The sequence below is a fragment of the Anolis sagrei genome, chromosome 2, assembly GCF_037176765.1.
Source record: "Anolis sagrei isolate rAnoSag1 chromosome 2, rAnoSag1.mat, whole genome shotgun sequence".
Lineage (NCBI taxonomy): Eukaryota > Metazoa > Chordata > Lepidosauria > Squamata > Dactyloidae > Anolis > Anolis sagrei.
The window spans coordinates 19250588-19268260 of NC_090022.1; the positions used below are offsets into that span (position 1 = coordinate 19250588).

Consider the following 17673-nt stretch of genomic DNA (forward strand, 5'->3'; position numbering starts at 1 on the left):
TAGCAATTCCTAATTAGGTGTTTTCTTAGGGTAAAATACATCACTTTTTTAAATTCGCTTTTGTGGGAATCCTACATCCCTAAACCCTGAAAATCTGGAGATATTTCAAAGCATCCCTAAACCCTGAAAATCTGGTAATATTTCAAAGCTCTAGAATGCACTATTCTTCCTTCAAAGAGGGAGAAACATGCCTCTTACCTCTCACAGGTCGTCCTTGGATAGGAAGCACATACTCTTTCTGCTTTTGCATAATCTGGTAGGAAAAGTCCAGCAAGCTCTTGCCCCCAATTTCCACCTCATAGGAGCCACTGGGAGAGACCCTCACAGTCCAAGAACCCCTTTCATTGACAGGAGATACCTTCACAATCTTGTGGTCGGCTGTGTTGATTATAACACTGGAGGGTGATGTGGCACCTGCCGTGGGATGACACAAAAGGTGGACAGAGTTAGAGGATAGAAGTTCAGATGGCAAGTGACCCAAGGGTTGTTGTGCCCCACTATCCCTTTGCAGCGAAGGCCCTCCTTCATCCTTTGCATCACAGGCCAACATACCTGAAGGCTTCAACACAGCGATGCTGAATGCAGAGGAGCTTGAGCTCTTGACAGAGACAGTGATTTCTGTGATGGTCTCATCGACAGGGAAGGAGAGCTGCGTCCCAGTTATGAGACTGTGAGCAATTTTCACTGGGGCAGCATTTAGGGAGAGCTCCATTACACCTAGGATCTGCGAGAGCTGTTTTTTCGTGGTTTTTGCATAGTAGCCACCAGTATAAGCAGCTAGCTCTTCGTAGATATTAGTGTAAGTTCTGGCAGCAATACCTGTGGAGATTTTTTGTTTATTATTCCATTTTAAAAGTTTTACTTACTAATTTCAAAACATTTCACATATTGCAGTTATCTTGTTACACCATCTGTTTGCACATCTACACTCCCCCTACCCTTACTACATCATTACTCAGTTTGAACTGCATTATATCGCCAGTGTAGACTCATGGCAGACCCCCATCTGTGGAACACACTCCCTAATACAATCAGGTCGGCCCCCTCTTTCCTACCCTTTAGGAAAAAGCTTAAGTCATGGTTGTGGGACCAAGCATTTGAGCAGCAGACACAGCAATAATAATGCCAATGATTTATGTGATTGACACTGGACAAACCTTGGATTATGACTCTGGATTTGGATTTGTTTAACTTGTAAATGGATGTTTATAATTTGTTGTTTTAAACTAATGTTTTAATTGTGATTTTATTGCTACTGTTTGTTTAGCATCTAATGCTTGGTGGTTGTGAGCCACCTGAGTCCCCCCCCCCCCCATAAATGTCTGAAATAATAAATAATAATATAATGCAGATTGAATTGCACTGAGTCTACACTGCCACATAATCCAGTTCAATCAGCAGCATAGTGGCAGTGTGACAAAAACCTAATTGGTTTTGTTTTAGCACAAGCATTTGTGGATATAAACCTGCTTCTTCAGATACTTTAGGCTCCAATTAAAGAAGTGGAATAATATTAGGATTAGATATTAGGAATAATAATAATAATAATAACAATTTTATTTTTGTACCCTGCCTCTAACTCCCTGAAGGGACTTGGGCCAGCTTACATGGGGCCAAGCCCGGTCAACATAGTTAAAATCATAGGGTTGGAAGAGACCTCATGGGCCATCCAGTCCAACCCCCTGCCAAGAAGCAGGAATATTGCATTCAAAGCACCCCTGACAGATGGCCATCCAGTCTCTGTTTAAAAGCTTCCAAAGAAGGAGCCTCCACCACACTCTGAGGCAGAGAGTTCCACTGCTGAACGGCTCTCACAGTCAGGAAGTTCTTTCTCATGTTCAGATGGAATCTCCTTGTGTTTTAACACATTTAATTTTAATGTGTTTTAACAAATTAATAAAACAGCAATATACAATAAAAACAAACAAACAAACAAACAAACAAGAGTATAAAGTACTATAAAAGCAACCATCATAAATATCCAGTAGTCTGAAGTAGCAAAACAATTCTGGGCTTGGGCGGGTGGGAGCTGAAACAAATAGTTGTGGGGAAAGGGCTGATAGATAAAGTGCAAGTACCAGAGGACAAAACTGAGGATAAAGCACAATATGCTGTGGGACCCTAAATCTCTGGGCAGGAGACAATAGTAAAGTGCAGGGACTGAATTTTGGGTCATAGCTGGAGGCCAAAATTTCTGGGGAACCACCTAATCAAAAGCACAGTGGAACATCCACGTTTTTGGATGTTTGCGAAAGATGGACAAGGTGGGAGCCAGCCTGATCTCTCTGAGGAGAGAATTCCAGAGCCAGGGGCCACTACTGAGAAGGTCCTCTCTCTCGTCCCCACCAACCTCGCTTGAGATGGAGGTGAGAGCGAGAGGAGAGCCTCTCCAGAAAATCTTAGAGATCATGCAGGTTCTTAAGGGAAGATGTGATCATGAAGATAGGTAGGTTCCAAACTTGCCTATTGACAAGAGAATGGCACAAAACAAAGGGAAAAAATTCCTATGAACGAAATTGGCAATTGGCCTCTGCTCCTGCCATACAGATCTGCAGTAAACTGACTAAAGGCCCTTTCATGCTACACATTTATAGTACTTTGATTCTGTTTTGGCTAAAATTAAATTAAATTAAATTTTAAAAAGTGCAGGCATGATAATTTTGTTTCAGGATTGATTAAGTATTATGGGCCAATGTTTTGAGTTATCTACTGTTTCCCTCCCAATTAGTAAGAATTGATTTATGTCTCCATTGATTTCTACTCCTCCAAATGGATATACATTGCCATATAACCCAAATTATCAAATCTGATAATCCACAGAGATGGGTAACACTTTCTATTGGGACCACGAGAGTAATATCAATATCTCTCACAAACCACTCTAAGGAATTGCTTCAAGTGTTCCCTCTGGTCTCTTCAATTTAGGCTGGATCTATGCTTCCATATAATCCAGTTTCTGATCCCAAATTATCTGCTTTGGATTATATGGCAGTGTAGACTCATATAATACTGATATTGTACTATGCTAATAATATAATATATTGTATGTATATATATCTTGTAAGCTGCTCTGAGTCCCCTTCGGGGTGAGAAGGACGGCATATAAATGTCATAAATAAATGAATAAATAAACAATACAGTTCAAAGCAGATAATCAAAGCAGATAACCTGAGGCTGGAGCTACACTGCCGTATAATCTCTAGATTATCATAACAGATATTCCAGATGATCTGCTTTGGATTATATATAGTGCAAATAAGATAGTCTACATTGATATGTAATCCACTTCAAAGCAGATAATCTGGACTTTATACGGCAGTGTAGATGAAGCCCCAGATTATTGTCTTCTAGAGTTCTCTGCCAGGATTCACTTACTTCTCCGTTTGCGGCTGGAACAGTATCCGGTGAGGAGATAGCTCACTGTAGATCCAGTCGAATCCCCCAGGACTTTGATTTCATCCTTCAGTGATGCATCTTTCGCCCCAGCATCAGTAAAGGAGAAGATTTTTGACCTGGAAAAGGGGAAATAGACCCAAACAGTCACTCATTATTGTTGTGTGGTTACAACCTCTGCAGATGCCTGCCATAGATGCAGGTGAAACATCAGGAGAGATGTCAGGAGAGACATGGCCATACAGCCCGAAAAACCTACAACAACCCAAACATGGTACTGTTCTGTTATCTGGGCGGAGGCCACAAGAGGGCACTAGAGACAGAAGGATAGTCCATTTTACGGGGATAGAGGGTGGATTGAAGGAGGAAATCATGTCCCCATGTTATTCTCCTCACCCATGTCACCATCATGGAACCAATTTTCATTCATGACATGGGAAGTGGGGAGGGGGAACAACCAGAAAAAACTCAGAAATTGTTTTCCTCCTTCAAACCTCCCCCCCACCATAAAATGGACTATCCTTCTCTCTCTAGTGCCCCCTAGTGGCCTCCACCCAGCTAATGGAACAGCATCGAAAATAGGATCACAGTGTCTATACTGAGTATCTATATCAGGGGTCTTCAAATTATTCAAACAGAGGGCCAGGTCACAGTCCTTCAAACTGTTGGAGGGCCGGATTATAATTTGAAAAAAAAAAAAACCATGAATGAATTCCTGTGCACACTGCACATATCTTATTTGTAGTGCAAAAACACTTTAAAACAATACAATAATTAAAACTAAGAACAATTTTAACAAATATAAACTTATTAGTATTTCAGTGGGAAGTGTGGGCCTGCTTTTGGCTGATGAGATAGGATTGTTGTTGTTGTTGTTGTTGTGTGCCTTCAAGTCGTTTCAGACTTAGGTTGACCCTGAGTGAGGGCTGGGTAAATGACCTTGGAGGGCCGTATCAAGCCCTCGGGCCTTAGTTTGAGGACCCCTGATCTATATTATGCATCATAATATTCTTCTCTATTCTGCTTTGGTTGGACCTCACCTGGAATAACACTGTGTCTATTTCTAGGCACTACAATTCAATGTCAAACTGGTACATGGTGCACCTATGGAAGTGTGCTTGAGGTTAGACTAGACCCTTTGGGTTTTATGACTTCCCTTCAAAACCATCTGGAAGGTTTCCCAAACTGGTCATCTCACTGGTTGGTTGCCTCCACGACCTCTCATAGTCTTCAGTAAAGCTGACTCTCATAACTCAAAACCCAACATCTCATTAACCCTTTCTTTTCTGGAAAAAGAGCATGCTTCCAAGCTGTATTGCTCAGATAATGGGAGGAACCCACTATCATCGGAGACTAAGATCAGATCTACAGCAGGAAGAAGGAATAAGTTTGCTGGGAAGTAAGCAGAGAAAGGCAAGGGGAACATTACCTTGGCAAGCTCTCTTGCAGTGCCAGTTTCAAACCACCTAATGACATCTCTGGGCAATCACCACCCCCATGAACTTTGAGGTTAGAGATGTAGGATGAAAACACATCCACTTTATCGGTCTTCATGACTGGTCCAACGACTGCCAAGAGAGACATGAGCGAGAGAAATGCAAGCATGGAGGACTGTTAGCGATGGCTGAAAATAGAATTTATTTAGCAGGATTTGTTTCTGTGCTTTTGTAGCACCATGGAATCATAGTGTTAGAAGAAACCACAAGGGCTATCCAGTCCAACCAGAGGATTTGGAAGCTGGCAATAGTTAAAAGTAAATCTAATATTGCAATGCAAACATTACAAAGTAGAGAGAGTAAGGCTGACAGTCTATATGAGCGAATTCAAATAAATGTATACAAACTGCAGTGTGGGTTGATCTAGCAGTGCTCATGACCATAGCCAAGATCTTGCTTCAATGTGAAATCAGAAGCATGCCTTGTATTTATTTATTTATTTATTTAATTTATTTAGCAATTTTGTATACCGGTCTTCTCCCCTCTATAGGGGGACTCGGGCCGGTTTCCAACAATAAAATCACAAAACAATCATTAAAAACATCATATAACATATTCAATTAAAACGTTATAACAGCAAAATGCAATCACATAATAACAATGGTCAGTCGTCATAGTGAATTCGTTGTCCATCATTCATCGTCATCTATCCGATTACAGAAATATTGATTCACTTGTCGAAAGCCAAACCCCATAGCCAGGTTTTCACCCGCTTTCTGAACGACAGAATGGAGGGGGCAGTTCTGATCTCCAGTGGGAGAGAGTTCCAGAGTCGAGGGGCCACCACCGAGAAGGCCCTGTCCCTCGCCCCCACCAGACGCGCCTGAGAGGCTGGTGGAACCGAGAGCAGGGCCCCTCCAGATGATCTTAACAACCCAGATGGTTCATAGGGGAGAATACGTTCGGACAGGTAAACTGGGCCGGAGTCGTTTAGGGCTTTATAGGTTAACACCAGCACTTTGAATTGTGCTCGGAAGCTAATTGGCAGCCAGTGGAGCTGGCGTAACAGCGGAGTAGTATGCTCCCTGTACCCTGCTCGTGTTAGCATTCTGGCTGCCGCACGTTGGACACATTGGACTAGTTGTATGATATCCACTAGAGTCTCACTTATCCAACATAAATGGGGCGGATGTTGGATAATAAGGAGGGACTAAGGAAAAGCGTACTAAACATAAAATTATGTTATGATTTTACAAATTGAGCTCCAAAACATCATGTTTTACAACAAATCGACAGAAAAAGCAGTTCAATACATGGTAACGTATAATAATATAATTATATAATAATGTATATTACTATGATTTAATAATTTTAATTATAATAACTTGTAATAATATAACAAGTTATTATAATTAATTGGACAATGTTTTGAATAGGAGACCTTAATGTTCATGTTTTTATTGATTTTGTTATGGTTTTATTATCCGAATGTTTTTATTGTATTGAAATTGTATTTTATGGTCTTGGCACCAATTGTAAACCACCCCGAGTTGCCTGAGGGCTGAGAGGGATGGTATATAAATATAGTAAATAATAAATAAATAAATAAATAATTCTGCTAATAATTTAATATATAATAATAATGTATATTATTATAACTTAATAATGTACATTATAATAACTTATAATAATAATATAATAATTATATTATTCTGCTATAATATGATATATTGTATATTATATTTTATATTGTATACACATATAATATTGATAATAATATTATAATGTGATACAATACAATACTAATAAAAATACAATATAATAATTATATATTTTATATTACATGTAATATTACTAATAATATTACAGTATAGTGGTATAGTACAATATAGTAATATATAATACTAATGTTGTGCTATGCTAATACTATATATCAAGGGTCCTCAAACTTTTTAAACAGAGGGCCAGGTCATACTCCCCAAAATTGTTGGAAGGCTGGATTATAATTTGCAAAAAGCATGAATGAATTCCTATGCACACTGCACATATCTTATTTTTAGTGCAAAAAACACTTAAACAATACAATAATTAAAATGAAGAACCATTTTAACAAATATAAACTTATTAGTATTTCAATGGGAAGTGTGGGCCTGCTTTTGGCTGATGAGATAGGATTGTTGTTGTTGTTGTGTGCTTTCAAATAGTTTCAGACTTAGGTTGACCCTGCTCGAGGGCCGAGGAAATGGCCTTGGAGGGCCGCATCCGGCCCCCGGGCCTTAGCTTGAGGATCCCTGCTATATATTGTATGTTCATATAACTTGTAAGCCATTCTGAATCCCCTTTGGGGTGAGAGATTGGCATATAAATATCACAAATAAATAAATAATGTTATGTAGTATTTACTGTATTTACTAATTTAGCACCAAAACTTTGCAATGTATTGATAACATTGACTTCCTAGAGAAACATCTGTGGATCCTGGTGGGAGGCAGACTGTGCTGGATAAGCGAAGGTTGGATAAGCCAGTCTCTACTGTATATCCCCTGTAACTTTGATTAGAAGCTTCCTTTCGCATCCTCTGCATTCATAATCTTACAGACTCAAGAAACAGCACTGCTCCACTTTTACTGAGGCTCCATTCAGACTGCCATATAATCCAGTTTCTGAATCCAGATTTTCCAATTTGAACTGGATCATTTGGCAGTGTAGACTCATATAATCCAGTTCAAATCAGGTAATCAGGAAACTGGATTATATGACAATGTAGATCTAGCCCTAGCTTGCCACCCTTTGTTCCCTGACCAGAATACACTTATCTGACCAGAATACACTTATCTGATACTGAAACTAGAACTGGGAAATGCAATTAATAAAAATGTTTCTGAGCAGCAGGTTTGTCTTGTAATAGAAGACTGGATCTATCTCAAGCACCCTCTCTCTGCAGAAAAGAAGAACTTAACAAGCAAGACACATTTAAGTGACATATATCAAAAACGGTATCATTATTGAAGAAGAGACCATTAGAGATGTCATAGAAAACAACTTTTACTTGCCTTTGAAATGCAATTGAAATATCTAGATTGGGATAATTTTCATTTTTTAAAAAATCCTAACATTTCACCTCAAGTGAGGAAAAATGTGGACTTATCATTTCTTGACATGACTATCCAGTAAAATGAAACATTATTTTCCCATTTTCCTGTGATATTTTACACTGCTTTAATCTTTCTTCTGTCTTCATGGTTTTTTAATTCTTCATTTTTTTTTGTCGTGTCAGGAGCAACTTGAGAAACTGCAAGTCGCTTCTGGTGTGAGAGAATTGGCTGTCTGCAAGGACGTTGCCCAGGGGACGCCTGGATGATTTGATGTTTTATCATCCTTGTGGGAGCCTTCTCTCATGTCATAGAATCATAGAATCATAGAATCAAAGAGTTGGAAGAGACCTCATGGGCCATCCAGTCCAACCCCCTGCCAAGAAGCAGGAATATTGCATTCAAATCACCCCTGACAAATGGCCATCCAGCCTCTACTTAAAAGCTTCCAAAGAAGGAGCCTCCACCACACTCCGGGGCAGAGAGTTCCACTGCTGAACGGCTCTCACAGTCAGGAAGTTCTTCCTAATGTTCAGATGGAATCTCCTCTCTTGTAGTTTGAAGCCATTGTTCCGCGTCCTAGTCTCCAAGGAAGCAGAAAACAAGCTTGCTCCCTCCTCCCTGTGGCTTCCTCTCACATATTTATACATGGCTATCATATCTCCTCTCAGCCTTCTCTCATGTCCCTGCACAAGGAGCTGGAGCTGATACAGGGAGCTCATTCGCCTCTTCCCGGATTCAAACCTGTGACCTGTCGGTCTTCAGTACTGCCGGCACAGGGGTTTAACCCACTGTGCCACTGGGGGCTCCCGGTTTCTTCAAATACACAAATTCTTCAAATACACAAAGCAGACAGATTGGCTACAGTGGGGTTAGATTCCTCATCAACACTGAGTGATCAAAGAATGGCAATTTCAAACTACATAGGCAAGTGAGGCTATTTTTTCGGTTTCTTTCTCACCTGGGTCATTGAAGGGCACGAGGATGTAGTTAAAGGGTGCATCAGAAGAGGTAGAATACTCTCGAAGCTTTTTAATGCACTCGGTTTTGACCTGTTCGATGTCATCTGACATACTGCCGGTTGTGTCTATTACGAAGGTGACGGAATAACCTTCCAAGTTGAAAAACTTCTTGAAAGTATCAATGCCAACCTGGTTTAGAAGTCCGTATCCTATGCAAATACAGAGCAAAATCAGAATATGTTTATGCTGCAGATATAGTGGTTTGCGCCTTGGACGATGAGTTTGGAAACCAGGGTTTGGTTCCTCAATCAGCCATGGAAACCCACTGGGTGAACCTGGGCAAGTTACACACTCCCAGACGGAGAAAACGTGTGATAGTGACAGTGCTGTAGATTGCATTTGTGTTTTCTCAAAAGGGAGCTGGAACACCCCTTGGGCACCCTTCCACTTGAGGGAAAACAGAGAGGTATATTGTGCTTGATGTCAGCTGCTGAGAACAAAGAACTTAAAAGAGAAGGCCCTATCTATAAGGCCATATATTATATTATATTATTTATTTATTTATATTCCGCCCTTCTCACCCTGCAGGGGACTCAGGGCGGATCACAATGCGCATATACATGGCAAACATCCAATGCCATAGACACACAACATATGTAGACATACACACAGAGGCTATTTAACTTTCCAGCTTCATGAGGGTATGCTTTGAATTCCAGCCACCGGGGGAGCTATCGCTTCATCGTCCACTTGTGACACTGATGGAGTATTTCCTTATTCTTTTGCACGCTGCTGGAGAGTTTTATGACATCGTAAATTAGTTAAATTAGCCTCCCCGCATAAGCGGTACCTAAATTTCCTACTTGACAGATGCAACTATCTTTCAGGCTGAAAAGGTCTACAGCAGTGGTTCTCAACCTGGGGTCCCCAGATGTTTTTGGCCTTCAACTCCCAGAAATCCTAACAGCTGGTAAACTGGCTGGGATTTCTGAGAGTTGTAGGACAAAAACATCTGGGGACCCCAGGTTGAGAACCACAGGTCTACAGCAAGCTAGACAAATGGTCAGGAGCTTACTCCAACCCAAGCTGGCTTCGAACTCATGAACTCAGTAGTGATTTTAATGCATCTGACTCCCAATCAACTGCACCACAACCCAGTCCAGTAATTGATCACAGATTATCTGCTTTAAACTGGATTACATGGCAGTGTAGACTCACTCATAAGAACACTGGTATTGTAGAATGGTATAATGGAGGGAAGGAAAGCATGGGAAAGACGGATCATGGCAAGGGGCCCCAAAATTCCCTCACTCCCCCCCCCCCCCAATTGGAAGAGGTCCATAGAAATCTTTGCTTTCAATATTGAACTATAACTCGATTCCTAATTTTGCTTTTCTGTGATTTTGAAGTTTTCAAAAAGCATTATGAGTCATTACAAATTTTGTAAAAGGAATGCTGGATCATGGTTATCTCAAAAATGCAGCATGTCATAGGTGGAGTCATTACACCCAAATGGTTATTTGCAAGCTCTGTTTCCTCCACCATTATTCTAATTGTCTCACATCTATATAAATAAAAATGTAATGTTAGTTTATGGGATTAAGGTAATTGAAAATCCACTGGATGAATTGACACCAAATTTGGACGCAATACACCTATCAGGCCAACGAGTGACCATCACTCATAAAAACACTGAAAAACACAGCAGAAAGGACTTAAAATCCAAAAAAGCAAAAGACACTACAGCGCATGCGCAAAAACAACTCCCCCGGCAAACAAAACACACAATAGCATATCCACACTCTTATCCAGACTACATCTCCCAGCATCCCATAGACCAGGCCCTTTAGGAGAGGAGGATGATCCAAATGCATTGCTTCCAAGATGCAAGCTTTTTTCTCCTTGAATTTCTTTGAGAGGCTCCCAATCCCTGCATATTTCCAATTTCCTATTCCTGGACTGCAATTTCCAGCTATCCTCAAGATAGATAGATTAGATAGAGATAGGTAGGTAGGTAGATTGATCAGGAGGACTGCTGGGAGTTGCAGTCCAAGAATAGGTAGAGAAGGAAGAAAGGGGAGAAAGAGGAAGGGAAAAAAGGGGGGGGGGGAGGAAGAGAAGGAAGGAAGGAAGGAGAGAAAGAAAGAAGAGGAGAGAGAGAGGAAGGGAAGGTTGGCCACAACTCAGAGAAGATAAAATTAAGTAGAGACAGTCTGGAGTACAGTGACTGGAATCATAAAGTTGAAAGAGACCTCAAGGGCCATCCAGTAGAACCCCCTTCTTGCAGGCAGTAAGACACAATCCAAGCACTTCTGATAGATGGCCAATCAGCCTCTGTTTAAAGAGGACCAGAGAAGTATACACTACCACACTTTGGGGCAGCATATCCCACTGGTTGTCAGTGACTCAGGCTAGGGGCTTACCTTCTCCCACAAAGAAGTCTCTTGTGGCTTGTATGGCCAGTTCAGCAGCTTCCTTGTGTAACTGATAGTGTGGAGAAAATTTGGGGTCTGAAGTCTCTTTGTTGATACCACCCGTCGAAGGGAAATTCTGGGTCACATCCTTTATCCCACCATGTCCACATTTGCCTGCAGAAAGAATATAATAGTAATAATAATAATAATAATAATAATCATCATCATCATCATCAGCACCACCATCATCATTTAATTACTTATTAATCACCCTCCGTCCAAGATGCTCTAGGCGATTTACAAGCTAAATTGTAAAGGATAAAAATACATACATACAGATACTGATAAAATTCACAGAGATCAAAAGCTCTAGTAAAAAGCCAGGTCTTCAGTGCTAGGGTAAAAGGCCCTAACTCACGCATGGCTGTCTGTCATATAGGGCGGCAAGGAATTCCATAATGCAGGGGCAGAAATGAGAATGAGATGTTGTTGATGATGAGAACAATGTTATTTATATCCCACTATTGTCCCAAGATCCAGACAAAAGCAATTTACGATTTTTAAAAAGAAGTGTAAATTGGGGGTCCTCAAACTATGGCCCACTGGCCAGATATGGCCCACCAGGGTAATTTCCCCCCTTGTCTGTCTGTCTCTCTGTTTGTTTATTTATCTATCTATCTCCCCAGCCCAATTCTCTCCAAGTGGTGACAAGTGCTCTTACCTGGTAATTTCCTCCTGCATGTTGTTGATGTGAAGAAGCCACTTGTGAGCATGTCTTTCACTATCAGGTTTTGATCACATGAATATCCGCCACTGTTAAACAAAAAGATAGGTTGTCGAAGGCTTTCACTGAGTTTTTGTAGGTTTTTTGAGCTATATGGCCATGTCCTAGAAGCATTCTCTTCTGACCTTTTACCCACATCTATGGCTGGCATCCTTAGAGGTTATGAGGACTCACAACCTTTGAGGGTGCCTGCCATAGATGCCTCTGCATATAACCCAGTTTAATCGGACACTGTGAATGGTCTGCTTTGATAATGTGGATTATATGGCAGTGCAGAAGAGATCTAAGAGCTAAAGAGAGGGAGAGCATCTATTTGTTTGAGGGATCACAGTGCTAGATGCTGTTAGCCCCCTCCCCCGTCATAATTATCAATGGCAGTATTTTCTCAAATTAGCCTTGTATTGGTCTTACTCTGGCTCTCTGATACAGTCGACACATGTTTTCGTGGTTTTTGGAGTAACTGGAAAGGCCGGACTGGCTTCGTTTACTGTAAGGCAAAAAGAAAAAGGAGAAATTCCATTTTAGAGAAACAATTGGATAGCACTTTCTTCTGAAATCTAGCTGACTTTAGGGTCCTTTTGTAGTTAAAAAAAGTACAAACAAACATGGGACAGAGATTTTAACAATTTGTTCAATAACAGAACCAAACTATTTTTTCTTGGTGTCTCAGTTATTAAGTCTATTTCTGGAATTCTTTGGCGCACTGATTCAGAAAATTACATTGGACAGATCACATCAGTTCTAGTTTTTTTAGCTATGGTTATCATGATTGTCTGTGGGTGAGCAGATGGCAACTGGTAGATAGATGGCATATGTTTTGTATGTCAAAAACTAGAGAGGGTAGGGGGAAACTGGTGCCATTTTTGGAATCAGCAGGTCAAATATACCCAGAAACAGGGCTAACATTGACAGCACCAAAATGTTGTTAGTCAGTAAAGGCACTTTCTGCACTTCTTTCAATCATTTTTCACAGATTTACGTTATGTTCTTCTCTGGAAAGTAATTGGAAAGTGCTACATATGATTAAGCTCATTCATTGGATAATGGAGTGAGGAATTTGTATCTGATTGTAAAAATAAATTTAAACAGAATACCTATTGAAAAGTATTTTGCCTTTGCATTTAAAGGATATATTTAACTATGTTTTAGTATAGCAGGACATACAGTAGAGTCTCACTTATCCGACATAAACGGGCTGGCAGAACGTCGGATAAACGAAAATGTTGGATAATACGGAGTTTCCTACTGTTACCCATTGGATGCAGTGCTAGACACCTAGAATTCTAACAACAGGGATTCAAAGGGTTAGAATCATAGAATCATTGAGTTGGAAGAGACCTTGTGGGCCATTCAGTCCAACCCCTGCCAAGAAGCAGGAAAATAGCATTCAAAGCACCCCTGACAAATGGCTTCCAAAGAAGGCGCCTCCACTGCACTCTGGGGCAGGGAGTTCCAATACTGAACAGACTAAGGCAGGGCAATACATCAGGGATAAAGCGACCTAACAGGAAGTGCCCGGATGCGGAAGGGGAGCGTGGAAATCACAGAGGGAAGGAGAGAGGATGCTTCTGCTTTCAGCCTTGCCTCTTTCCTCCTCCTCCTTCTCCTCCTCCTCCTCCTTCCTGTCCTGCCTTTTTCACTTATTGGGAATGGAGAGAGAGTTGGGGAGCACTCCTTTAATTGAAGGGGGAATTCTGGAGGAAAAGGGGGAGTTGGATAAGAGCATCAGGTAAGATGGAATGTCGGATAAGCGAAGGTTGGATAAGCGAGACTCTACTGTATTTGCAGTGTACGGTTTCAATTGTGTTTTAATTAACCTGAGCTCTTAAGATGAAATCTGAAGTGTATATCAAATGCATTATTGTTATTGTTATTGTTACTGGGTTTTTTTTTTGCAATTTCCAAAGAAATCTTCTTTATCTTAGATGTTGGGGAGCAAACGTGTACTCAGTAGGACTTACACAGATATTCATAAGGCTTGCTGTTTCCCATTTCAACCCAGTTGGTGTTGCTGTAGAATTTCTGGAGGATATGAAGGGCTATCCCAGCACTCTCGCGAGCTGATTGCAAAGCAGACAAAGTCGGAGAACCTTTCAGACTAGACAGCATGGAGTCCCTCTGGATTCGAAGTTGGGTGATACCTAGGAATTGATAACATGGAAGAATTTGTTGATACCAATTCCTCCATCTTTTCATTCAAACATGAAAAGGACCAGGCAGGATTTCAGTCTGAAATAGCATTTACTGCTCTAGTTCTAGATTTAGGATCTTATCACATTGAGATATACTCCATTTATATCAGTATGCAGAGGCAGCCCTAGGTAATTTTCAACGGTAAGCAAAAGTATCCCCCCTCCCCCCACCAATCACTGATATATATTTTCTGTTCGTCGTGGGAGTTCTGTGTGCCATATTTGGTTCAATTCCATCATTGGTGGAGTTCAGAATGTTCTTTGATTTTTAGGTGAACTATACATCCCAGTAACTAGCATATGTCAAGGTCTATTTTCCCCCAAGAGCGCCCCTGGGCAAAATGAACTATACTGCAAATGCTTACTTTGCGTAATGGGTTGAGCCGCCCCTGTCAGTATGCATTCCGTATTTTTAAGGACTGGATGAATACTTATCAGATGCATACTGACCCCCATCACATTACATTCTTATGTTTAGAAAATTGTGTTTTGATTCATTGCACTATGATAGGCTGGCTCATCCCAATCAATTCAAATGCCACTCTACATAATCCCCCTTAATACTGTGCAGTGATGTACTCTGGAAATCTCAAACTACTGTCCTCATGAGAATTTAGGTGATGGAATGCATACTGATTTTACAGTCACATATAAAAACAATGGGTTGCTGTGAGTTTTCCGGGCTGCATGGCCATGTTCCAGAAGCATTCTCTCCTGATGTGTTGCCCACATCTATGGCGGGCATCCTCAGAGGTTGTGAGGTCTGTTGGAAACTAGGAAAATGGGATTTATATATCTGTGGAATATCCAGGCAAGTGCTTGAGGCAAGTGTGAATGTTGCAATTGGTCACTTTGATTAGCATTTAATGACACTGTAGCTTCAAAGCTTCGCTGATTGGAAATCAATAAGACACGACAACAATTCCAGTTCACAACTGGATTCTTCCTTGCACCCAACCCTAAGCAGTGATCTTCCAAGGCAGGCCCGTAGCCAGGATTTCGATTCGGGGGGGAGGGGGGCTGAGTTTGTTTCGGGGGGGGGGGGGGGCTGAGTCTGAGTGAAAGAGGGTCTACCCTAGTAAACCTTTTGTATCGTTACCCCCAATACCCCCATGCATATAGGATATATTGAGTAGGGTGATCAGATCATGATATGAATAAACGTAACAGTTTAAATAATGCACCAGTAAGGCCTTTTCGCAAACCACCATGAGAATTTCGGGGGGGGGGGGGGGCTGAAGCCCCTCAAGTCCCCCCCCCCCCCGGCTACATGCCTGCTCCAAAGTCCACAGCACCCCTGAACACCTGCTTACTTTTTGGGATCTCTTCACAGTAGAAGAAGAAGGAGCTCTCCTCTCTGTAGCGGGTCTCCACAAGATTATTCCCATTGATAATTTCTTGAAGGGCTTTCGTGAAACGACTGGGAGAGACATCAGCTGGGCAAGGAAAAAAAAGGTGGGGCACAGGTCATGTTATCGAAACACTAAATCCATAAATGCAAACTTACATTTTTTTACAAACTAGATTGATGTACAGGAAGAGCGATCAGGACCCTGCATCAAAGCCTCTTGGTGATCCTGAGTGAGTCACACACTCTCAGCTCTAAAACCCTCATGAACTGTTCACCTTATGACTGTCATAAGTCTTAAATTAAATAACTTGAAAGCCCAGAACAAGGTAGGGTGATAAGGATAGACAAGGATCTCTGAGCAGAAAAGATAACAACATTGCAAGGCATAAGAAAATATGTCATAATGAATTAGGGTGTGCAGAGAGGGAGATTTCCAGATTTTTAGGGGAAGATTATGGGACAAGGTCCATGCATGATGACATCCAACTCACCAAGAAGGGGGCAGTAAAATCCAGTAAGTCAGTGCTGGTTGCCCGTGCCTCGTAGAACAGGGATTGGAGCAGTGGGTTTCAATATAAGTTCTGAACTAGTTCATTAAACTTACATTTTCTGGATCATAGAAAGTAACTTTTCCAAACTTTCCTGCTTCCCATCCCACCACATGGGTGACGCAATGGATTAAACCCTTGTGCCGGCAGGACTACAGACCGACAGGTTACAGGTTCGAATCTGGGGAGAGCGCAGATGAGCTCCCTCTGTCAGCTCCGACTCCCTATGCAGGGACATGAGAGAAGCCTCCCACAAGGATAATAATAATAATAATAATAATAATAATAATAATATTTATTTGTACCCCGCTACCATCTCCCCAAGGGACTCGGTGCGGCATACATGAGGCCGAGCCCACAATACAATAATAAAAACAATAGCAACAGTAATACAAACAATAAATAAAACTCATAAACAGAAAATAGGTTTAAAAACCTATGGTAGGGCCAAATGTACTAATTAAAAATTTAAAAAATAATGCTGGGATGGTAAAACATCAAACTCTCCGGGCGTCCCCTGGGCAACGTCCTTGCAGACGGCCAATTCTCTCATACCAGAAGCAGCTTGCAGTTCCTCAAGTCGCTCCTGACACAGAAAAAAAAATCCCACCACATAGAGAAGAAAACAACCAAAATTCACAATAGGTGTAAAGTGTGAATCTCCAGGAAGACAATGATGATGAGTTGCCAGGAGCCTGGAAAGTCCTCATATTATCTTTTCTCTTCACCTACCTTGGAAATAGGCCTTGAAGAGCCCACTGGCAGTCAGTGGCTTCATGTTTTCCAGCATCCCTGGGGTTGAGGCCGGTTTTCCGGGCAGAGGGTTCTTCTCCATGTATGATGCCACGGCCCGAAGCACCCCCATCTCTGTAATATCAGCATCCGTGAAATCACTTGCAATCCCACCCGATTCATGATTGGGAAGGAATCCATTCACAATGCTTAGACAGAGGAGCAGAGGGAAATTTCTGGGGAGACGCATTTTTTTTCCTTTTTGCAGCAGGGATCAGATGAAAGATAGAGAAGGGACAGATCCTCCAGTCTCTATTGATGTGCCTGCCAGTTTGCCTTTGACAGTGGAGCGTGGTGCTCGCCCTTCCAGATAAATAGCAGAGGCAGCTCTCAGGGAACCCGCCTACCTGCTCACTCCTTTTTTCTTTTTTTCTTTTTTGCCTTGTGATTTTAGGCATTTTGATTGCTGCCATGAAGTTTAAGATGACACAAAGTCATTCTTCACAAACAACCCAGCTGCTGTTACTCTGAGTTGGCATCCTACATTGTAGCTCAGATTACCTAAATGTGGTTATGAATTCTCTAGAATTGTTGTGTGCTTTCAAGTGCTTTGAATGCAATTTTCCTGCTTCGTGGTAGAGGGTTGGACTGGATGGCCCAGGAGATCTCTTCCAACTCTGTGATTCTAAGTCCTTTACACTTATGGTGAACTTAAAATGGGATTTTCCGGGCCTAAGATACTGTGACTTGGCCAAGGTTACCTAGTGGA

General features: G+C 41.4%; 1 protein-coding gene across 1 annotated transcript in view; it reads right to left on the reverse strand.

Moving 5' to 3' along the window:
* LOC132766769 (von Willebrand factor A domain-containing protein 7-like) overlaps positions 1 to 17154 on the reverse strand; it is a 29264-nt gene extending 12110 nt beyond the window's left edge. Inside the window, exons 1-11 of the mRNA XM_060761076.2 lie at positions 16905 to 17154; positions 15587 to 15709; positions 14043 to 14222; positions 12493 to 12568; positions 12019 to 12110; positions 11307 to 11471; positions 8883 to 9092; positions 4823 to 4961; positions 3376 to 3512; positions 553 to 819; positions 199 to 414 (exon numbers count right to left, since the gene is read on the reverse strand). Coding sequence (XP_060617059.2) covers positions 199 to 414; positions 553 to 819; positions 3376 to 3512; positions 4823 to 4961; positions 8883 to 9092; positions 11307 to 11471; positions 12019 to 12110; positions 12493 to 12568; positions 14043 to 14222; positions 15587 to 15709; positions 16905 to 17154 — 1855 coding nt within the window. The remainder of the gene's footprint in view (positions 1 to 198; positions 415 to 552; positions 820 to 3375; positions 3513 to 4822; positions 4962 to 8882; positions 9093 to 11306; positions 11472 to 12018; positions 12111 to 12492; positions 12569 to 14042; positions 14223 to 15586; positions 15710 to 16904) is intronic.
* Positions 17155 to 17673: the final 519 nt, after the last annotated feature.